The 23,699-nt window shown below is 45.7% G+C and overlaps 1 protein-coding gene across 2 annotated transcripts in view; it reads left to right on the top strand.

The window, feature by feature from the left end:
• Positions 1–23,699, top strand: part of LOC114599940 (formin-F-like) — a 134,392-nt gene that overhangs the window by 71,646 nt on the left and 39,047 nt on the right. For both annotated transcript variants that reach the window (XM_077929300.1, XM_077929299.1), the window contains exons 2-5: positions 12,897–13,031; positions 15,405–15,491; positions 20,570–20,743; positions 21,567–21,715. In XM_077929300.1, coding sequence (XP_077785426.1) covers positions 12,924–13,031; positions 15,405–15,491; positions 20,570–20,743; positions 21,567–21,715 — 518 coding nt within the window. In that variant the 5' untranslated portion in view covers positions 12,897–12,923. The remainder of the gene's footprint in view (positions 1–12,896; positions 13,032–15,404; positions 15,492–20,569; positions 20,744–21,566; positions 21,716–23,699) is intronic.

Here is a 23,699-nt window from a genome sequence, read left to right as displayed (position 1 = left end):
TATTATTATTATTATTATTATTATTATTATTTACCTTCCAAAGAGCTCAAGGTGGTGTACATGGTTCTCTCAGGGGTGGAGGAAGGGGGGTGGGGGTGGTCCGCCTCAGGTGTCACCACTGAGGGGGGTGACAAAATGGCAGGCGGCACTCACCGTGGGTCCTGCAGCGCACCTTAGCCACGTGTTTCTCTTGGGAGTGATGTGGTGGCTTGGGTGCCCGCAGGCTCAGCACTGCCCCAAACGGTCTGCCCGCCACCTCCCCCTCAGCTGTAGGGTGGCTGAGTTGGAGGAACGAGGCAGACTCCTCGGAGTCCCCGCGGAGCGTCCTGCCCTAGCTCGCCCCACTCCGCAGGTGGCTGGCTCCACCGCTGGGCACAGGGCATGTGCGCCACCCCAGCTGCCCGATAGGCTTCCTCCACTGCTGAGTTCTCCTCCTTCCCATTTCATCCTCACAGCAACCCTATGAGGTAGGTTAGGCTAAGAGATGGTGACTGGCCCAAGGTCACCCAGTGAGCTTCATGGCTGAGTGGGTATTCGAACCCTGGTCTCCCAGGTCATAGTCCGGCACTCTAACCAGTATGCCAGACTGACATTTGTGCTCAAATATATTCACTGCCTGCCAGTGAACTACTGGGCTGAGTTCAAGGTGCTATTATTGATATATAAAACACTTAACAGCCTGGGACCAGTTTCTGAGTGGCCAAATGAAAACTGGATTGCTGAGACCTAGTTAGGCTGGATCTTGTTCTTGTTCTTTTAAGTTATACAGGTCCTCCCACACTTGCCCAAGTAAGCTATACATTTTTGTTGTTGTTGTTTAGTCGTTTAGTCGTGTCCGACTCTTCGTGACCCCATGGACCAGAGCACGCCAGGCCCAACATGGTCAAACTCATGTTGGTAGCTTCGAGAACACTGTCCAACCATCTCATCCTCTGTTGTCCCCTTCTCCTTGTGCCCTCCATCTTTCCCAACATCAGGGTCTTTCCCAGGGAGTCTTCTCTTCTCATGAGATGGCCAAAGTATTGGAGTCTCAGCTTCACGATCTGTCCTTCCAGTGAGCTCTCAGGGCTGATTTCCTTCAGAATGGATAGGTTTGATCTTCTTGCAGTCCATGGGACTCTCAAGAGTCTCCTCCAGTACCATAATTCATAAGCATCAATTCTACGGTGATCAGCCTTCTTTATGGTCCAGCTCTCACTTCCATACATTACTATTGGGAAAACCATAGCTTTAACTATACAGACCTTTGTTGGCAAGGTGATGTCTCTGCTTTTTAAGATGCTGTCTAGGTTTGTCATTGCTTTTCTCCCAAGAAGCAGGCATCTTTTAATATTGTGGCTGCTGTCACCATCTGCAGTGATCATGGAGCCCAAGCAAGTAAAATCTATACATTTACATCTCCTTATTTCCCCCAAGGAGTTCAAGATGTTGTATGTGGTTCTCCTTCTCCCTATTTTATTCTCGCAACAACCCTGTGAAGTAGGTTAGGCTGAGAGACAGTGACTGGCCCAAGGTTACACAGTGAGTTTCATGGTTGGGTGGGGATTTTAATCCTGGTCTCCCAGGTTGTAGTCCATCACTCTAACCACCATGTTAAGTTGGAGGAAGGTCAGCACAATGCTTCCCTGTGGCTTCCTGATTTTGGGTCTGAAACTTCTGTTTAATGCCTTTAGTGAACTTCTAAGCAGCCCCTCTGTCCCTCCAGGAGTCCAAGTCTCAAAGCCTCGGCCAACACAGCCAACAGTCAGGGAACATGGGAGCTGTAGTCCAATAACATCCAGAGAACTGTAATTTCGCATACAGTATCTGTTTTAGTGCTTAACAGACTGGTTCTTTTCCACTGAACAAGGCAGGTCAAGTATACAGACCTGTGAGCTCAGAGTGCACCAAACTGTCTCTAAAAATAATTAGGTGCCACTGTTTAACAACCTGATAATCATTGTTTCAACACAAGGCTAATTGGATTATCATGTTAATAAGCAATATGATAATACAGTTCTTATTACTTTGGATAATTTTAATCACTCATTAAAAGGCACAGGGCATTATTACCTAGGTAATGAACAGATGCAGGGATATGTCAACAGCTTTCTATATTATTTTATGCATAGTTCATTAAGTAATAAACATTTGAAACTGCACAGGGGAACTCTGTGACGGCTCAAGGAGCCAGCAGCAGAAGGTTTGGCAGTTTGCAAACAATTACGGAATGCCGCTTTCTGCCTCGGAGACGGGGTTAAAATTTACAGAAAATGAAAACAAAAATAAAAATAGGTAAGGGGTGTTATAGAGGTATTGTGGCTGTTCCATAAAAATCAATGCAGATTGTGGTCTGCTGGCAAGAAAGAAAAAGATAGTAATCGAGTGTTAGGAAGCCGGTCATGGTGACCAGTCAATATTTTGTTAATTGAATGCTCAGTTGCCTGTTTATTATTTGATCACTAGCAAAATGTTCATTGTTATCATGGGCTGGATATATGTGGAGTTGTGGAGGCGATTATGAGGGCTACAATTTGTGCATAAAGAAGGCTGATCACCGAAGAATGGATGCTTATGAATTATTGTGCTGAAGGAGACTCTTGAGAGTCCCATGGACTGCAAGAAGATCAAACCGATCCATTCTTAAGGAAATCAGCCATGAGTGCTCACTGGAAGGACAGATCGTGAAGCTGAGGCTCCAATACTTTGGCCTCCTCATGAAAAGAGAAGACTCCCTGGAAAAGACCCTGATGTTGGGAAAGATCACAAGGAGAAGGGGACGACAGAGTATGAGGTGGTTGGATAGTGTTCTCGAAGTTACCAGCATGAGTCTGACCAAACTGCGGGAGGCAGTGGAAGACAGGAGTGCCTGGCGTGCTCTGGTCCATGGGGTCACGAAGAGTCGGACATGACTAAACGACTAAACAACAACAACAACATGAACATCCACGGAATCTGTGCTGGTGGCTGCACCACCCAGTGTCAGAAAGTGTGAGTGAACGTCATTTCCTCTTGCAGTGCTTAAAAGCAAATGTTGATTCTGCCATCCCTAGGTTGCTACCTGCCAAACTCTGACCCACCTAACACAGAAATGGCCAACCAGTAACCGAGCATCATGTTAATAATGTCTGATCTCCATTCATTTATATTTTGACTTTGTCTCACCTACTGTGTTGTGCCTGAAGCAATTTGCTCTGCAAGCGCTTTTTCTGACGAGGGCTTGCTGGTGGCACACTGCAGTTTGGATTGGGTAGCTCTGTCTGCTGAAGGGTGAGCAGGGAAGGGGTCATAGCTCAGTGGCAGAATGTGTGCTTTGATCCCTTGCACCTTCAGTTTTAAAGGTAGCTCTGGAGAGGTGCTGTAGGTTGGAGCGCACAAAGTACTGAATTGGATGGTAAAAGGTAAAAAAGGTAAAGGGCCCTTGGATGGTTAAGTCCAGTCAAAGGTGACTATGGCGTTGCGACGCTCATCTTGCTTTCAGGCCGAGGGAGCCAGCATTTGTCCACAGACAGTTTTCCGGGTCAAGTGGCCAGCATGACTAAACCGCTACTGGTGCACAGAGGACTGTGACGAGTGCCAGAGCACATGGAAACGGTGTTTACCTTCCCGCCACAGTGGTACCTATTTATCTGCTTGCACTGGCATGCTTTCAAACTGCTAGGTTGGCAGGAGCTGGGACACAGCAACAGGAACTCACCCCATCACAGGGATTCAAACCACCGACCTTCTAAGCAGCAAGCCCAAGAGGCTCAGCGGTTTAGACCACAGCGCCACCCGCATCCCTTGAACTGGGTGGACAGATAGTTGGATGCATTTTTCAGCAGTTTCCTACGCCTTGCAGCAAGGAGTCCAACTGGGTTGCATTTTGTCATTTTTAACATGATCCTGGAAAAGGGCAAAAGAAAGATGGAGACAATTTACAAGCCACCACATTCTCCTTTGCAACCCTCCTCCCCATCCTTCTGCTTGCCTGTGGGGAGATTGTTTTTAAATAGATCACCTATATATAAATTGTGCAGCGCAAACTAGCATTGTCTTGGGAGCTTGTGCATCAAAATGCAATTTTTCAAAGAGGTCCCCCCCCTTTTTTTGGAAAGGGGAGTGCACAACATCTTCTCCCTTGCTCCCTATTGCCCAGGCTATATTTCATGCCTGGTTCAAATGGGATCTGGGTCCGTATGGAATGAGAGTGGGGGGAACCTCAGCATATTTCTCGTGATGGGTCACTTTGCTGCAAAGGGCTTTTCCAATGGGCCTTGTTCTTTGCTACTTTATCATGCCAGCAATGCTGAGGCAGCGTAAAACCCAGCCATGCCCTGTCAGCTCTGATGAAGTATTCTGTAGCTCCAATTGTAACAAAACTGTTTCCCTACCTCTTCCTTCTTGTTGTTATTGTGGCAAAGAACACCGTCCCTTGCATCCCATTCTGACAGCACAGAGAATGTGCACTGGCTTAATAAATGGTGATCTGCCAGGGAGATTCTTTTTTAAGCTTTGCTTGGGGGTGGTTATGGGGAAACCATGGTCATATCTTAGTACGGTATTCAGGTCTGGGACTTAATTCATATGCAGAGAATGCTGCAATGTGGGTTACTGAATGAGCTGCCTGTTGATCTCATGGTGTTGATTCATTCTGTCGAGGGTGGTTGCTGCTGGCTGGCAGATTCTCCATGGCAGGAGACAGACTGCAGTGTGCAAACCAAAGGTGGTAGGATAGAAGCCCCATTGTCCACGGAGAAGCATCTGTGTTCACGGAGTGAATCTTTATTTCATATTTACAGGCTTTGCAGGCTTTTCGGGTAGCACTTCAAAAACCTGCCAAAACCATTTGAGAAATGGACATACAATAAATGCACAAAGTGAAGGGTGCATCACCGTAAAACTCTCCTAAATGTGGTGCCCCCAGCCTGGGTTCCTTGCCGCCATCCTTGCGTGAGATGCATGTCTCTATATGTAGGCAAACGACTCCTCCATGCACAGGGGAAGGAAAATAAAATAAAACCTTTCTGGGATTGAAAGGTGGCAAGATAAATTAGAGCCAGAGCTAGAGTGAAATGCCCTGCCCAAGGCAGAGGGAGGGGAAGACACTGGGGCAAACCCAAAGTGATGGTAAAAGGGAGTTCAGAGGGGCAAGAAGAGGGCGAGGAGCAAAGTGCCTCATGAACAACTTGCTCCAAAAAGGATTGGAAGTGGACCGAGGCCTTTTGAGGCACCACCTTCAGGTGATCTGTTGGTGATCAGGTGATCAGGGAGTTGTTGTTGTTTTTTGCTGTAAGCAGGTGTGGATCTTGGTAATATGCCATGAGCTCTTGCAGCCCTTGGGGTTTGGGAAGAAGAGTTTGGATTTGATATCCCGCTTTATCACTACCCAAAGGAGTCTCAAAGCGGCTAACATTCTCCTTTCCCTTCTTCCCCCACAACAAACACTCTGTGAGGTGAGTGGGGCTGAGAGACTTCAGAGAAGTGTGACTAGCCCAAGGTCACCCAGCAGCTGCATGTGGAGGAGCGGAGACGCGAACCCGGTTCCCCAGATAACGAGACTACCGCTCTTAACCACTACACCACACTGGCTCTCCAGTTAGGCTCTGACAGTGAGTGAGGCTCTGACAGGGTCCTAGAGCCCTCCCATCTCCTTTCCAATGCCCAGTAAGCACTTGCTCAGCTTGGGGATGGAGGAAGGAAGACTCCAGTACCCTGTCAGAGCCCTCATGCCTCCTTCCTGAAGCCGAGCAAGTGCTTACTGGGATATGAGAAGGTGCCCTCCTTGGCTGCACGCCTGGTGCGACTACATAGCTCGCACCACCCCAAATCCAGCTCTGCTGTAAGGGGCTACTCAGCGATGCAGTTTCCCAGGCCTGCCAGCAGCACCTGGAAGCTTATGGCAGCTGCCTGGACCCCAGTGCCCTAGCAGAGCCCCCCAGTTCTGACGTGTGCCTTGAGCCCCTTACAGTGGGCAGGCTCCATTTAAATTTCCCACAATGCCTTGGAACGACACTGTGCTAAGCACTCTGAGCAATGTGGGAAATTAAGATAGCAGCCACCAGCCACTGGGGCCACCATCACTTGCAGCTAAGTCTGGTGGGGGGTGTCCCTCAACATAAGAGGGAGTGCTGATCCCCAAGTCCTTTGCCCCAAGGCCCACTCAGATATGGAGCCAGCTTTGCCACCTCCCGCCTGGATTATGAAATAGAAGAGCAGACCTTCGAGGGCTTTTAATTTTGGAGGGCTCACTGTGGGCTTTTGCCACAATGGGAATTGGTAACTTCTGGAGCAAGGACCACACATATTGGTCTATTGTTGATGCTCTCCCGTTCCATTAAAAAACCATTCGCATGTGTTTGCCTCTTATTTCAGTGACATGTTAGGATGTGCTTTGAATATTAAAAAAGGGTAAAATAAACTTTGCACATTTAATTCCTCACTCAGCTGACACGCTGATCAAATCTACAAACAATTTCAGTGATAGCTTTGTACTCTAAATGGTTTTAATGGACTAAACTGGCTTGATGATCACTGAACGGAAGATATTGTTATATCTACATGAGTCACACATTTGGCATGAATATTTTACATTTTATAGTCTTGGGATATGAAAAGCAACATTTATTAACATTTCTGGCACTGTTTATATACATGTCTGCTGGCTTCATCTGCTTGCTTAAAAAGCTGGTTGATATTAATGACGTTTGTTTGCCAGACAATTCCACATTTGTTCTCTTCTCATTGTCTGCAGTCTGTTGGCATCATTGTTTCTAGACTCATTACTTCTCCACAGTTACAAAAGGACAGCATCAAAAGGCATTTGCTCATTTGCATCTAAAGTAGAACCTCCTTGATCCATGGCAGTATACCCTGATGTAGCAGATGCCAAGGACAAACACTTCAGTTTTCCTGGTCTGCTTGTGCGCTTCATGGAGGCAATCTGGCTAAGAAGCAAGTTGCGTAGGGGTACTGTCAGAGCAGAAATTCAGGACAGAAGCTCAGGTCCACACTCAGTGGAATGAGCTGGAGACCCCCCAAATGCAGCAAATAATTATCAAATGTGACATCTGATGACTGAGGAGGGGACAATCTGCCTCCCTATTAGGACAGATTTAAACCTCTCATCCCAACTCAGTACTACATATACTTTGATGGTCATCCAGCTCCTTGGCTGGGGATTAGCCACCTCTGCTGTAATGGATATCATAGAATGATAGAGTAGGAACGGACCCAGGGGTCATCTAGAGCAACCCTCTGCTATGCAGGAATCCCAACTAATTTCGTGGCCTTAGTGGTGATGTTGACTGTGGTGGAAAAGCCTGTGGCAGTGATTGGCTGAGTTGCCTGATTCTCACAGTAGGTCAGGCATGGCAGAATAGAAGGAGATGTTAGAGAAGACACCAGACCCCAGACCAAGGGACAAAGTGCCAAAGATTAGAAGGTTGTAAAAAAGGCATGGAGAAACATGGACCACTTATAATATCTAACTCCTCGAAATATTCCATCAACAGTGTCACCGAAAATGTTTACACATCACTTGGGAAGATAAGCAAACTAATGCCAATGTACTGGAAAAAGTAAAGATCGCCAGTGTTGAAGCAATGATTCTTCAACATCAGCTTCATTGGACTGATCGTGTTGTGTGGATACCCGATTATTGTCTTCCAAAGCAACTATTCCGAACTAAAAAATGGAAAGCGTAATGTTGATGGTCAACAAGAGATTTAAAGACTCTCTCAAGGCAAATCTAAAAATATGTAGAATAAACATTGGCAACTGGGAAACATTGGCCTGCGAGCACTCCAATTGGAGAACAGCCTCTATCAAAGGTCTCTTCAAAGACTTTGAAGATGCTCTAACTCAGGACGAAAGGGAGAAATGTGCTAAGAGGAAGGCACGCTTGGCAAACACTCACCATGATCATCTCCTGCCCAGAAACCTATGTCCCCACTGTGGAAGGACGTGTGGATCCAGAACTGGCCTCCACAGTCACTTATGGACCCACTGTTAAAACCGTGCTTATGGAAGACAATCTTATTTAGCTACAAGTGATTGCCAAAGAAATGAGGCAGAGAGTGAAAGGGATGAGGATCACACGTCCTACTTTGCAAAGGTTAGCCCTCTTTTTGAAGGGTTGTGGGATCTGAGTCTGGTTTAAAGATAAAGAACCTTAGATGGGAGAGCACCTTGAAGTAATATAAAATAATAATAATAATAATAATAATAATAATAATAATAATAATAATAATAATAATAATTTATATGCCACCCATCTGACTGGGTTACCCCAGCCACTCTGGGTCGCTTGCAACAAATTAAAACACAGTAAGACATCAAATGTTAAAAATTTCCCTATACAAGGCTGTCTTCCGATGTCTTCTAAATCAACAGCTGGCCCACAGGCCATTGCCTTCTACGCATGGGAGGTGCTGCATTTCTATTTGAAGGACAGCAATTATTACTAATTTTGCACCTGTACATATAAATGAGCAAAGCTTATGGGAAAGTGTGCCTTGATGTCTCCCCACCTCTTTCTGTCTTTTTCTTTTTGGTGAGGTGTATGACGCCATCCTAACAGAAATAAGTATTTGTAAGGAAAAGTAGGAGAAAGAACGGGCAGAGATGGGAAATGCATGCGGCTGGGAGCTGCAGAAGTGACAGATTGTACTGCAACATGGAAGATGCTTTAAATCGCCTGCCAGTTAATGAGGTTTGAGTGTGAGTCAGCCAGCCTCTGTTCCAGGGGTTGAGCTAGAAGACCTTCAGGTGCCTCCCGGCGCTACAGTTCAAGGCTTGCTCGATTGAAAACAAGTTGCCACCGAGTTCAGTTCGCGGCCCTGTGTCTGGTTCATTACATCTGGTTTCACCAGTCACATTTTGTTAGACCTCTGAACAATCATCTGTCTTTGTGACATTTCACTGGAAGAAACCTGTTATCCATTGAAGAACGGGGCAGTTGGGGGAGGAAAAGAAATGTTCTGAGCACAACGGAGAGGAGAGCGGAGAAGAAAAACACACCATCTAGTTGCTAAATGAAAAATGTCAGGACGTACTTCTTCCTTTCAAGTACTTGTTTTCAAGTTTTAAAAAGAAATACTGAATTAATTTATTGCTGTCAGAAAGATCAGTTAAATCAGAAGTCTTCAGGCAAATAATTCTGAGAAATCTTGCCAACAGAAGTGTCATTTCCTTCTTTTATTTTGTTAAAAACACACACACACCAAAACACTCTCTTATCCCTTCAACATCTGCTTAGAGATGTGCACCGAGATTGTGAACAAAAAGCAACATCTTTTAAGAGAGCTCCCCCCTGCATTGTTTTCCTTTCCTCTGTCTCTGGGGAACGCCTCCAACAGCAGTAAGCAAACTTCATAACTAATCTTTCAAGGGGGGGGGGCGCGATCTACAAAAGAGGGGGGCGGAGAGAGAGACTTGTTTCCTTCCTGAAAATGCTTTGTCTTCATACATTATGAAGAGAATTAAGAAGGCCATTCCATGTTGCAGTCACACCGCAGGGAAGCAGAACTGTTTCAATTAAACGTATGAGGATCTCCGACTAAGAAAAAGGATATCATTTGCTGGGAATCAAAGTTGGGCAGTGTGCCACTTCACTCAGGTTCCGTTTCATAAAATCATAGAACTGGAAGGGACTCTGGCAATCATCTAGTCCAAACGAACTGCTTGCGGGCTTCTCATGAGCATCTGATTAGCCACTGTGAGGACATGAAGTTGGGGTAGATGGGCCTTTGGCTCAGTTCATCAGGGGACTTCGTCTGTTCTCATCCCAGAGCTAGCTCACCATTCTCCACTCTGACTTGCTGTGGATCACGGGTAGAAGTGTCCCCTGAAGTGTAGGTGGGTTCTCACAAGACAAGACACAGTGATAACAGCAAGAACAAACTGAACAGGACAACAGAGGCAAAGCAACCGCTTATATACATTTCTTAAGGCCTCGGACACTCCCACTCCCAACGTGATTGGCTGTCCAAAATTCCAAGCTTCGAATCATAAGTCAGAGTCCCAAATCCTGAAATGTTCTGTGATTGGATATCATTTATCGAATCAGAACACAGGGGCTCAGAATCCTTAGTCCAGACTCAAGCTTAGGCAAACACTGACCGCTGAATACATAACACCCCCCATCACTTTTTGCACTCTAAGCACGGGTTCCGATCCCTCCCCAGGGAGGAGAATATGAGGAAGTGGCAATTAGAAAAAGAACTTCCTCCCCCCCCCCCCATTGTTGGTGCAGCGAAACTGACTGTTGCTCCTCCTTGGAAAGCCAAGTTGGAGCCCCTAATGGACACCTGGATTGATCCCGTCTGGAACATAGACATGGATCGTCTTACACAGAGGAGGAGGGCTTTAAAGGGTGTCTCAAAATGGGACAGCTTTGATTTCTGTTCTTTTGCTTCATAAAGAAGGGACAGCGTACTCTATATCTTCCGGCCTGTCAAGCCCCTCCATGGAGAGGCTGTATGGGGGTTGACTGAAAGTAGGGTAATGCATGAGGCACAGGATTCTTTCAACAGAATGAATCACAGCATGCATGAGAGCAGAGTGCTTACCAATATTACACTGGTAGATACTTTCCCTGATTCTTTGCTGTGTTTTGCTTTGTACGGGCTTGCAACTGAAATGATTCTGCGTGGTTTTATATTTGTTGTTGGTAGTGTTTAATGAAAATAATAACAAATGGTTTTCTTTAAAAAAGGAAAAATAATGCCTTTATAAGCAGCTGTGGTTTCTTGAGCATTCATTCTCATCTGTTTGCAGGGAGATTAGATGTTATTGCCTATTTAATGAGCATCTATTTCTGATTTGCTTGTGGGGAAGGTAGATGATGTTGCCTCAAAAAAGTGCTATCCCACACTTCCCAGTGCGTTTTCCTGTCACTTAACTTACTGCAAAAAGTATGTTTTTGCACAACCTGAATTTGCCGGTATGTGATTAAATACCCCACTCCAAATAGTGGCAGCCTGGAAACAACTTGTGTGTGGCTGTGCACACCATGAAGAATTAGCCTGCAGCCATAGTCTTGAGCTCCCCTTTCAAAGGTTGAAGCCCTCAGTGATTATAAGATTGATACTGAGGTCTTACCAAACCTAAACGAAAGGATTTCCCTTTGAGAGAAGAATTGAAGGAGGAGCAGGAAGAAGGGATGCTTCTTTCCTTTTCAATTCTGGCATGGAAATGTTGCCCCTGCATTTTCATACCTTCCCCCCAATGCAGGCTCCAAAATGAGACTTTCTTGCCTCTCTATCCTTCCCTAAATATGCTCCTCTGAGACCCTGCGCTGGCACCACCACTGGCAGAGGAAGAGGAGCGCACCGTCCCCGGCAGTGCGATCCCTGTGGGTTGCCATTGCGGCTGCCCCCCCCCCCCCGTGCTGGGCACCACGCCCTTGCAGACGCCTTGCCTTGCCCCCAGGACATGCGCCAGCCCCGCCACCACCTGCTCTCCGGATCATGAAGCTCCACCACTGGGCACCATATCTCTACCAAGATAACATCTAGTTCCATCCTTTTTTTTTTTAATAAGCTGTGGGATGGACATATCTATCAATTTATGATAAGGATCACTTTTGCATGTTTCTTACCTATTATTCTGCTACAATATGCTTCTGGGCTTTTTAAAAAATGTTTTGAAATATGTGTTTATTCTAATCCATTCTGTTTCAGCCCGAAATCTCAATTTACTCTACGAGATGTACTATATATATATGTAATGTATTATAAGACTATTAATAAAGCTTGTTACATTGCAAAAACAAAAAACAAATATTACAAGATGCCAGTAGCCCTCCAATGGCCACCTTGCAATGGGTACCTAACCCAAGTAGTGTTGTGTCCCTGAAACCTCTTGCCAGTTGGAGGACTGGGGACCACATGACAGGGTTCTTCTATATCTGAACAGGCAGGAATATTTGTCTCAATAAAACTTGAGAAGTGTGAAACCCAGTGGATATTGATTTGCCTATTAGTTTCAAGATGTGCAGATTAGAGGTCATTTTGCACAGGAATTGGCAAAGACTAAGTTCATCAAGGACTACTGAATAACCTTTAACTTGTTTTGTGTAATCCTACCTGGCTAGGAAAGGGGGAACGTGAAGGCAGATTACCCCCCAAAATCCAAAGCACTGCTGGTCTTGCCATGGTAGACCAGAAGGTTAGGTGGGGTGTAAGTTAGCCAAGTTGTTCCTTTAAAAAAAGATTTCCATTGTCTGCAAAATCCTATTGCCCCCAGGATGCTCTCCCAGGGGCCATAGGATTGTGTTTGTTGATTTAAGAGCAATAAATAATATCCCTGTTGAGTAATGTTATGAACAGCTTCCCCTGGTTTTTTGTTTCATTTACCTTCAATGGGCAAAGTGTAACATTTTCCGACAAGTTTCAGAGACAGCTAAAACCCGAAGCGAATGCATTTCCATACACAAAACTAGCTGTGTCCCCTCTAAATATCTGATGTTACCAGTTTAGCTTCTTGCTATTTGTTATGCAGTGCTTTGTGCAAGCAGAGAGAGACTCCGGCAGAAAGCATTCAGAATTGATATCCTTCCTTCTTGCTAGGCTCAGCCAAGCCAGGGAGATTTCCTCGGAGCAATCTGAGCGCCAAATACTACCACCCTGTCTTTCAAAAACATACAAAGCCCTGTATATTTGATATCTTGTAGGCTCCTGCTTGGCTTCAAAGGGAGATTATATTTGCTGGGCAAGTTGTCGATAAAACATAAAATATGAATGAAATAGTAATTTTATGACCGATACACTGCCAATGCAGTTGTCACAAGCCTTGCTGTAGCCGGACTTGCCAGGTGGGTAGGGCGAACATCGTCCTCTCCGCTCAATGATTTTTCATTGTTCAAAAACATTTCTCTCTCTCTCTCTCTCTCTCTCTCTCTCTCTCTCTCTCTCTCTCTCTCTCTCTCTCTCAAGCTAAGCCAAGGAAAAATCTTGAAAATTATGAACATGGTGAAAAACAAAGAACTGAGCATTGAAGAAGCCCTGGATTTAGCAGAAAGAGAGAAAAATTCAGAAGAAAAAGAAGAAAAGCAGATTGCAACGTGGGCGGTAAGGTACCCCACCTTCCTTCCACATGCAATGTTTACTAACAAATATTTTATTTATTTGTATTTATGTATGATTTTATACAGTAATCAGAAGCTGCCACATCTCCCTGCCACAGACTCTCCCAACTCACTAAGTGTCAAGGTGGTGTTCCCTCTTCGCAGTAACACTCCAGTACACTCAATGTGATATTTACAGTCTTTATTACATATATACAAAAGGACAGCTACAGTTCAAAATCATGTGTCCGAACCTGTTGAGTCAAATTCGGGGAGTGGCTTCTTTCGATTCTGGCGCCAACAAAGTAGGCGTGGAAACCTCTCGAGACGTGTTTCATTTCCCTCCTTGCCTGTGCTGATGTGAATGCTCCTCCCCCCTTTCTGAGTCTGAACTTCCTTCTCCCGGCTCTGGTGGGTTATAGGGCTCTTCTCCATCTCTGACCCCCTGCTCCGCCTGACTACTCTCTGCCTCTCTGCTTCATGCGTCATTTCCCTGTCTTCCTCTTCTGACAGTTCCTGATCAGAAACCTCCCCTGCTACTGACGAAGCAGCACGTTCTGGCTCTTCCCTGACACTAAGCCCGGTTACCTCTTCATCTTCTGACACCTGCTCTTTCCCAACCTTCTCCCTCTGATTATTCATTGTCATCCCACCACCCCGGCCTCTGAGCCTTCTTCCCTTCGGGATTCCCAAGCTGGCTCCTCCCACCATTCCTCCGCATCCAACCAGTCGGTGACATGTTGTTTAGTTGTTTAGTCGTGTCTGACTCTTCATGACCCCATGGACCAGAGCACGCCAGGCACTCCTGTCTTCCACTGCCTCCCCCAGTTTGGTCAAACTCATGCTGGTAGCTTCGAGAACACTGTCCAACCATTTCGTCCTCTGTCATCCTCTTCTCCTTGTGCCCTCCATCTTTCCCAACATCAGGGTCTTTTCCAGGGAGTCTTCTCTTCTCATAAGGTGGCCAAAGTATTGGAGCCTCAGCTTCACAATCTGTCCTTCTAGTGAGCACTCAGGGCTGATTTCCTTAAGAATGGATCAGTTTGATCTTCTTACAGTCCATGGGACTCTCAAGAGTCTCCTCCAGCACCATAATTCAAAAGCATCAATTCTTTGGCGATCAGCCTTCTTTATGGTCCAGCTCTCACTTCCATACATCACTGCTGGGAAAACCATAGCTTTAACTATACGGACCCTTCATAGATCACTGCCTTGCCGTGGCGAAGGGGCTTGAATAACTCAGAGAAGCTATGAGCTATGCCGTGCAGGGCCACCCATGATGGACAGGCCATAGTGGAGAGTTTTGACCAAACGTGGTCCACCTGGAGCAGGAAACGGCAAGCCACTCCAGTATCCCTGCCAAGAAAACTCCATGGACAAAGTCGGTGACATAATGGGACCCAAACAACTGCCCAAGAAATTCCACATGTTGATGGCAGGGCTGCATTCAATCTATCTGGATCTTGCCTGGTGAGAGAAGGAAGACTGTCTCTGATGCAGAATCTCGTTCTTCCCTGAAACTTAGCCATTCCTCCCCTTTCAAGATGCCCCTCATCCATCCCCCAGAGGGGCTCTGAACAGTCTGAGATTTTGCTCTGTTTCAATATTCTATTCCTTGGGAAAATGCTACAGGGAAAGCCAATAAGGCATGGCTGCAATTCATACATGGCAGCTACTGATTATCATTGTTCATTGCCTGTTCCTTTTCCTCCCCCCTTCTTTTTGCAGCCTTCTTTTCATTTCTGTTGTTGTTGTTGTTGTTGTTGTTGTTGTTGTTGTTGCTGCTGCTGCTGCTGCTTCCACCAATTGTTTGCTGCACATGCTGTGTGGTGTCGCCCCAGCCTACCTGACGATGAAAGTTATGGCTCGTGTTTGGCAGCTCCGGGTCAGCTTGAGTTGCAAGCACAGTACATAAAATTGCGCCACTGCATTGATACAGCAGCCACAGTAATTGGCTCCAACAGCAGCCCATGGAATCGGGAGAGCTTTCAATAGCTCTTAGGAGAGCTATTGAAAGTGTTTACAATTTGCCAAGTTACTCAGATTGCAAACATAAATAGGATTAAATAGGCAACTTTGATTTGTGAATATGGGACACCTTGTTTCTGCATTATTCTGAACTATCGGCCTGCCCTTTATCTGTCTTGGCTGGTTTGCTTACAGATCCCTTCCTTTCCCTTTTATGCTCCAAGTTCCCACTGCTCACAAATCATTAGGATTTGTGGATGCTGAACACTTCCAAAAATCAATCCATTAAGGTGCTACAATTCATCCCAGGGCAGATGTGCTGCAAATCATGGAGACACAAAAGGGAACAGTGCAGTAAGATGAACAGAAGGAGAGCAATGACTTATTCAAGTATGCTAATCTCTTGCAGGATTCCCTGGACTTGCCAAACAGCTCACAATTCAACTTCATTGTCTACAAATATAACCGCTACCGGTGGCAGAAAAGGATTTTGCAGGTAACTCTACAAATGTAACTTTCCCCCTTTTCCAAACACAACAGTTTATGGATGATTTATGTGTTCTGACTTGCAGGTTAGGTGATGGATATCTATGATGAGTCTTGCCAAAGTCAAAGGGCCAGGCCATTCCTTTCCACTGAATTATAAGTGGTAAAGTGTTGGAAGTGCAACACAAGGGATCATTCAGTGTGTAACTTAAGGGTTAATTGCCTTCACAGTATTAGTCAACTACCCAAGAGGGTGGAGGTGGTGGTGTTTAGTGACCAGGCAGCATGGCGTGATCTTCACTGAGGTAGCATGCACCTTGAGGGAGTTTTTCTTCTGTGTGTTTGGTTGAATGGCTGCCTGAAATGTAAGAAAGATAAAACCTCTTTGCTTATGTCTCCTCAAATCATATATTTTTGTCCAGATTTCCTGTGTTACCACAGTACAGTGTAACCAGGATTTATTTTCTCTCTTGTCTCCATCTGTGTTATTTAAGTGACTTTGCTAAGATAAATTTCTTCCTGGACTTCCAGTTGCAGGTGGTCTATGGAATTTCCCATCTAAAACATTTCAGCACCTACAGAACAGGCATGCTAATGAAAACGTTTCTTCCTGATTTACTCTTTTTCTATGCAGGGATTTTATTTTTTTCATGCATGCATGCAGTCAAAAGTGTTGATCCAAAAACAGTATGCGCGTTTCAAGACATGTAACAGGAACTAAAGCAGCAAACCTCACACCGTTTCCCAAGTAGTAGGAGAAACTGACCTGAATCTTTGCAACAAATTCATGCACAGTACAATTGCATCTTACTCACATTTAACTTGTGCGATTTCATACAATTGCACAAGTTAAATCCAACGAAGGCAGAGACCTTGAAAGCTCTATTTGCACTGGGCCTGCTTGGGTTTACTGGTGCAGAAAGAGCTTTTAAGCTCTCTGCCTTGCTTTGGGCCGGGGGGTAGGGGTGGAGTTCAAGGCTTGCTCAGCATGCTAGTTCTGTGATGCTTTTGCAAGATCTCAAGGGTGCAAAGAGTTCTTGTGAGAGCATCCCTAGCTTTCTCTCTCTCTCTCTTCCCCCCTCATCTGCTAGCACTGGGGCAGCTCCAAGGGTTTGGATATGTGATTTTCATGTATATACAGAACCCTTGGAACTGAAAACCCATTTAAGATGCAATCATACCGTAATAATCAGGCATCTTCCACATCCATCTTTGGACAGAATCAGGCAGCCGCAAAATTAATTCAGGATTGTTTTGTTAAAGTTGGCATTCAGCACAGTTTGAATGTTCACTGTAATGCACACCCACAAACAGCAAAAAAACTGAACCTTTCTCATCATTCATACTTTGACCCCTAATCAATTTCCAGTCAATGGCTTACCAACCAAACCTTTGTTTGCCACCAGGTTCATTAGAAGCTCTGCCTCCCTTGCTGCTGAAATTTGGAAGTATTTAATAATTAGTCGGCAGGAAATCACAGTGTGTAGGTTTAGTGCTACTGCTTAGCCGTCCAGCCTGGAGTGTGTTCTCTCTTTCAGCCACTTACTACATTTTCAACACATGATTAGAAATCAATGCTGTGTACTGGAGTGAAACAGTCAATACTCCTGGCTGTGATTTTCATCTCTGACTGTATCCTGCTGTGCAAACAACTCACAGCACAGGGGAATTCTTTGTTTGAAGATACCTCCTTAGCTTGCTTTTCATTGGTCATTTCCTAGCAGAATTACCCTGGTGGAGAGGTGGAAAGTACCTTAGGGCGAGGCATGATGTCATCACTTTTCTTCCACACCGAAACAAGATATTCTGGCCCTTTGTCAGCAATACATCCTGGATAATCTTCCAGTGAGTTGCCTTCAGATAATCAGATTGCTTCTGCATGGTATCTATCTTGGAAAGCAGAAGTCAAACTGTGCGAAAGTATAGCAACCGACTGGTGTTATAATGGCTTGTCTAGCTATAAGCAACAGCCTGCAAATACTACTGTCCTGGGAAGTACACTCATAATCAACTCCTTAACCTCTTTTCAGGTTCTGCATAGCAACTAGAGTCAGAATGGCTTGTCAGTCGGTACTCAGTGCATGTATCTGTTGCCCAGTAAAACTCGACCACAATAAATTCATTTGCCACATAACAACGAAAATGGAAGGAAGCCATTCTGGAGTGGAGCAGAGTTGGCAATCTCCTCTCCCTCTGGAAGCGATCTTGGATCTTTAAGCAGCTGCCCAGCCAAATTCAAGAGTACAAATTCAAGGGTAACTTTCCACCTCTCTGTCCTCCCCCCCTCGCAAATTCCCACAGCAGGAAAAGTTTCAGATGCCTACCTCTCAAGGCAGTTTACAATATACAGCATAGCAAAAGCAGTCAATAGCAATAAATTAAACTTAAAAAAACAAAAACAAAAACAAACTGAACCACAGTGGTGCCTCGCAAGACGAAAAGAATCTGTTCCGCGATTCTTTTCTTCTAGCGGTTTTTTCGTCTTGCGAAGCAACCCCATTGGCGGCTAAGCGGATTAGCGCTATTAGCTATTAACAGCTTAGCGGCTTTGAAAAAGGGGGGAAAGCGGGGGGGGGGGAATGGCGAGACTCGCAAGACGTTTTCGTCTTGCGAAGCAAGCCCATAGGGAACTTCGTCTTGCGAAGCGCCTCCGCGACGGAAAACCCTTTCGTCTTGCGGGTTTTTCATCTTGTGAGGCATTCGTCTTGCGGGGCACCACTGCATTTCCACGTAAATCAGAATGAAACTAAAATAAAGATGCAAAACACCAATAGCCACGACACCCCAGCCCAAGAATCTGTTTGGCAACCTCAGCTGTTGTAGTCAGTCAGTTGGGGTCCTTCCCTTCTAGGCCAGGTGGGAAATGCTCTGCAAGGCAGGGAGTAGGCCTTCAAGTATTCACAGCCGAATGGCAAATGGATAATTCATTTGCTAATAGTAAGCACCAGCAAATACAGGGTTAATTTAGTTCCGGACTGAGCTCAGCAGGGAAGCTCAGTGGGGAGGCTCAGCTTTCAACATCAAAGCAAAAACAAAGCAGCAAAAGGTTGCCCTTTAGCATGGCTGGTGGTGTACAAGCCCACTGGGCTTGGCAGAAGACAGACACCCAAGATCTGAAGCACCTGGATTTCAGCTGATAGGGGCTCGCTTGGAAGCTGCCTGCTCAGCTGTAGTTTCTAAGCGGGTGGAGCATAGCACATTTTGCCTTCTTGCTGAAACAGGCAAGCAGGGGGCCTGATCCTATGGAAGGTGGAGGGAGTAAAGTTCCAGTGCATTCAGTGAGGCTTGTGTAAGTTATTAAGCTGAGATAACAACCCCCACCCAACCTTCCAATGATCCCTGTTTTCTTCACATTGGTACATCTTTCAATCTTTATTATTATCATGGCCACAGATCAGTAACTAAGTTACAGTCAAACAAATGCAATTTGCGATTTGCAGTTTACAGAGCAGCAAAAGAGTGTTAGGAATTAGCAGCACACCATAAAAAAGGACTAAGTAATGTGTGTGCGTTGTCACTCTTAGAATGCATCGCTGAGTATTGGTTTGGTGGGTAGAGAGATTTAACCATCCCTGGGGCTGACGCACAGAATGGTGCCACTTGGTTAGTGATTTCAAAGCGACAAAAGGGGAGGGAGTTGTAAAAGTTAGTTATCTACCTGGGAATTTGTAAAATGGGTGTGATACATAAGGAATGAGTGTCCTCTTAATAGAAGCAGTATAGTAATATAAGTGCCTTAGTGAATATGTGAAGGATATTCCTTGGTGAAGGATGCTTTTTAGAAAATGTACTAGCATGGGATACTAGAGTGATTCTTCAGATTTCATTTTTCTCCAAGAATGAGCCGAATGTGTGTTCAGCTTTGGGGGAAATGAGACAAAGAGGAGATGCAGATAGGGTGTCTGTGTGTGTCGAGTGCTTTTGCCAAATGTATTGCTCTGCCAAACTTTGACCACATCAGTGAGGCTGTGGGGCTGTCATCTGGGTAGCCCAGGACCTGCATACACACTGCACAGCCTTGGTGCTGCTAACATAGTGGTTTGACTGGAGGTGCACTTCATTGTCTCTTGAGACAGACAGATGCCAACAACTAAATACAAACAACTGGGGGGGGGGGAGAGAGAGAACACAGAGGGAATTGTATGTTCTTCCCCACCAACTGCTCCCCACATCTTCAAGTATGTCCATGCAGGGCCGTCTTACTCATAGGCGCTAGCGGTGCGGGGCTCTCAGGGGTGCCAGGCTGAGAGTCCGGGGCCGGAGATTTGAGTCCAGGAAATAGCCTGCCCGTCAGCTGGAGCACCGCGGTGGGCTCTTTTGCTGCGAGGTGCTCTGCATCGCGAGTTTGGGGGTGACTGAGCCAGTGAGATGCTGAGGTGGCTGGCCGGTTCCACTTTCCTGCATGTCTGGGACTGGGCAATCGGGGACGGATGGATGCCGGGCGGATCTTTGCACCCTGGGGCCGCCTATGCTGAAAACAGCCCTGTGTCCATGCCACTCTTTGTGAAGCAGGGTATTCAGAGTCTAGACTTAATGGTCTCCCTCTTTTAGATTGCAATGCATATTGCTTCACTTCAGAACGAGGCAAGCCAGCCTAGCTGCATTTGGAGTCCTTTCTGTTAAAGGGCCCCTGGACATCTGCCCTCAAATCCTTCCCTGATGGTACAAGTGAAGGTACTAGACTGAATCAAGCATTTGCATCTGGCTAATATCCTTCCATACAAGCTGAGGTTTTTGCCTTAGGTAGAGCAAGAGGCTGGAAAATTTCAAAGGAAATAACACTTCAAAATGATAAATCGATGCATATTTATCACAAGAAAACGGGATAAGGAAGCAGCAGACAGAATCAATCTCTATTCGGTCACTAACTTAAATAAATATGTTATGGTGACTAAGTGATGAAGAGAATGTTTGTCTTGATTATTATCATCAATAAAAAGATACATTTTCTCAGTCCTTTTTTTTTAAAAAAAAACCCCAAATGGCTGCGCATCTTAATTTGAGGAGAGGCTGTTGGCTCTTCACTAGGGAGAAAAGACTGGCCGTGAAAAATACCTCACCGAGAAAAATCACTGTTTCCCCCCGCAGATTGATCTGAGCACCAAGACAATTTTTAACATAGAGAAAGGGATAATCAAAAAACAGTTCCCGTTTCCCCAAGTCAAATCCTGTGCATACAGTGAAGGAAGACGTTTCAGAATTAACTTCCATGGACGCGAGGACTATATACTGGAAGCAGCATCGGTGGATGATAAAAATAAGGTAATAATAATAATAATAATTATAATTTATTATTTGTACCCCGCCCATCTGGCTGGGTTTCCCCAGCCACTCTGAGTGGCTTCCAACAAAGATGAAAAATACACTAAAATGTCACATATTAAAAACTTCCCTGAACAGGGCTGCCTTCAGATGTCTTCTGAATGTCAGGTAGTTGTTTATTGCTTTGACTTCTGATGGGAGGGCGTTCCACAGGGCGGGCGCCACTACCGAGAAGGCCCTCTGCCTGGTTCCCTGCAACTTGGCCTCTCGCAGTGAGGGAACCGCCAGAAGGCCCTCGGAACTGGACCTCAGTGTCCGGGCAGAACGATGGGGGAGGAGACACTCCTTCAGATATACTGGACCGAGGCCGTTTAGGGCTTTAAAGGTCAGCACCAACACTTTGAATTGTGCTTGGAAACGTACTGGGAGCCAATGTAGGTCTTTCAAGACCGGTGTTATGTGGTCTTGGCGGCCGCTCCCAGTCACCAGTCTAGCTGCCGCGTTCTGGATTAGTTGTAGTTTTCGGGTCACCTTCAAAGGTAGCCCCACGTAGAGCGCATTGCAGTAGTCCAAGCGGGAGATAACTAGAGCATGTACCACTCTGGCGAGACAGACATCAAGGTAAGTGATGTTGAAAAGCTCCCAGCAATTCCATTTAGTCTGGCTGCTAACCAGAAGGCTGGTGGTTCAAGCCCACCCAGGGACGGTTGTGGGCAGAATTCCTGCATTGCAGGGCATTGGACTAGATGATCCTTGGGGTCTCTCCCATCTCTACAATTCCACGATTCTACGAACCCTGCTTCTTCCAATGTTTGCTTTGCAGATAACACATCTCCTGTGTAAGATTATACAGAGTAACGCTTGCAGAGGGCTGGCAGAACCTTGCTGTGGTGAGCCTGAAAAATGTGATGTGATCCACGAAGGAATTTTGGATCTACAGCTAGAGACGCCAAAGTCCATTAAATGGGTGAAGTACGAAACTTAGAGATAACTGAAGTAACGACAGTGCCTTATTTACACTGCACTCCTATGCATGTTTGCTTGCAAGTGACTCCCATTAAACGCTCAAGAAAGGGCTCATTTACATTTCTGCTCGCCCTATCCCTAGAAAGCATGGGCCCAAGCAGTTTTCTGCTTATCGCATGCTTTCAAGGCATGGGTCCCAGCAGTTTTGCCTTTGCCCCACTGTTTCACCTTGGAAAACCTGCTCTCTAGCGCTAAATCGGAACAAACACCAATCTTTGGAAAACCCAATTCAGCACTGAAGGTTGGGCTTCCCTGGGGGAAAACAGTGGGGTAAATGAAGGTGTGGACAATCCCTAAGTTTCTTAGGACTCCGACCTCAGTTAATTAATTTACTGAGAATGTTTTAAAACCCCATGTAAATTAATAAAAGGTGGCTTGCATTTTTTTAAAAATCAAAATCAAATACCATTAAAACACTCATTTTAAACAACAGCGTTAAAATAATATTGAGAACATAAAAAAAGAATAAATCACATTGATAAACTGGGATAAAACGGCAATATTAATTAGTGAATATGTTTTAGTTATAGGGAAGGCTGTGACCAAGTGACGTGAGTGCCTGTGGTCCAACTGCTTAACACCCTTTTTATCGTGCACCATGATGCTTTATGCTCGTGATGCTACTGGGGTCACAAATGATCCTGCTTTCAGTGCTGTTTGCAACTGCAACAGTTTTTGGGTGGTCACACTGCTTCATTTCCAATTTGTGCATAACCTGTAACTTCCTGCTGAAATCCTGTATCCTTTTATACCGCAGATGTTCTGGGGTTTTGTTTTGTTTTTGTCCTGCTTTTGTTGTGGTCCACAGGCCCTCTGAGCAGCAGTAATGTGGTGGCAGTGGAGAAGCAGAATAAACCCACCACTAATGCTCTATTAGGGGACGCGGGTGGCGCTGTGGGTAAAACCTCAGCGCCTAGGACTTGCTGATCGCATGGTCGGCGGTCCGAATCCCCGCGGCAGGGTGCGCTCCCGCTGCTCAGTCCCAGCGCCTGCCAACCTAGCAGTTCGAAAGCACCCCCGGGTGCAAGTAGATAAATAGGGACCGCTTACCAGCGGGAAGGTAAACGGCGTTCCGTGTGCTGCGCTGGCTCACCAGATGCAGCTTTGTCACGCTGGCCACGTGACCTGGAAGTGTCTGCGGACAGCGCTGGCTCCCGGCTTCTTGAGTGAGATGGGCACACAACCCCAGAGTCTGGCAAGACTGGCCCGTACGGGCAGGGGTACCTTTACCTTTACCTTAATGCTCTATTATTGTGTAAAGAGCATCTTGCAAAATACACCCACAATAAAGCTCCCACCTGTAGGGACCCTGTGTCTCCTTCCTTAGAGTAGTTTCATCTTTAAATTGGACTTGAACCAGATAGCCCTTCAAATAGTTGACTTTCCTTTGTAAAGCAGGGCATATGGCCTCCTAGATGTTAAATTTCTTACTGCATTTATATATCACCCTTTGGCCCAAGGAGGTTTACAATTTTATGATTCTCCCATCATTCACCAGCAGGTAAAAATAAAACCCAACCCAACACAACCAACCCCTTCTCCCAGCCTTCCTTCTCCCTTCTCAAAGGGTAGATGATGTTCCTCCAGCCCTGTGGGGGGAAGGGAACAGTATGAGTGGTGCAGGCCCTGCATTGCAGAGGGTTGGGCTAGATGACCGCTTGGATCCCTTTTAACTCTATAATCCCATGATTCTATGGTGGTGTCTCTGCCTGCCTCTGTCACTCCCTTCTCAATGGTCTTTGCATCTCATGTGCAGGTTTTAACAAATGTGATTTGCATTAGATGTGTGGTGTGTGTGTGTGTGTGTGTGTGAGAGAGAGAGAGAGAGAGAGAGAGAGAGAGAGAGAGAGAGGCAGACAGACAGACAGACAGACAGACAGACAGAGAATGAATAAATGGGATCTGAGCAGGCATGAAGTCAGGTGCCAAT

Source organism: Podarcis muralis, chromosome 5, assembly GCF_964188315.1.
Source record: "Podarcis muralis chromosome 5, rPodMur119.hap1.1, whole genome shotgun sequence".
Classification (NCBI taxonomy): domain Eukaryota; kingdom Metazoa; phylum Chordata; class Lepidosauria; order Squamata; family Lacertidae; genus Podarcis; species Podarcis muralis.
This window is presented reverse-complemented; position numbering and strand designations above follow the sequence as displayed.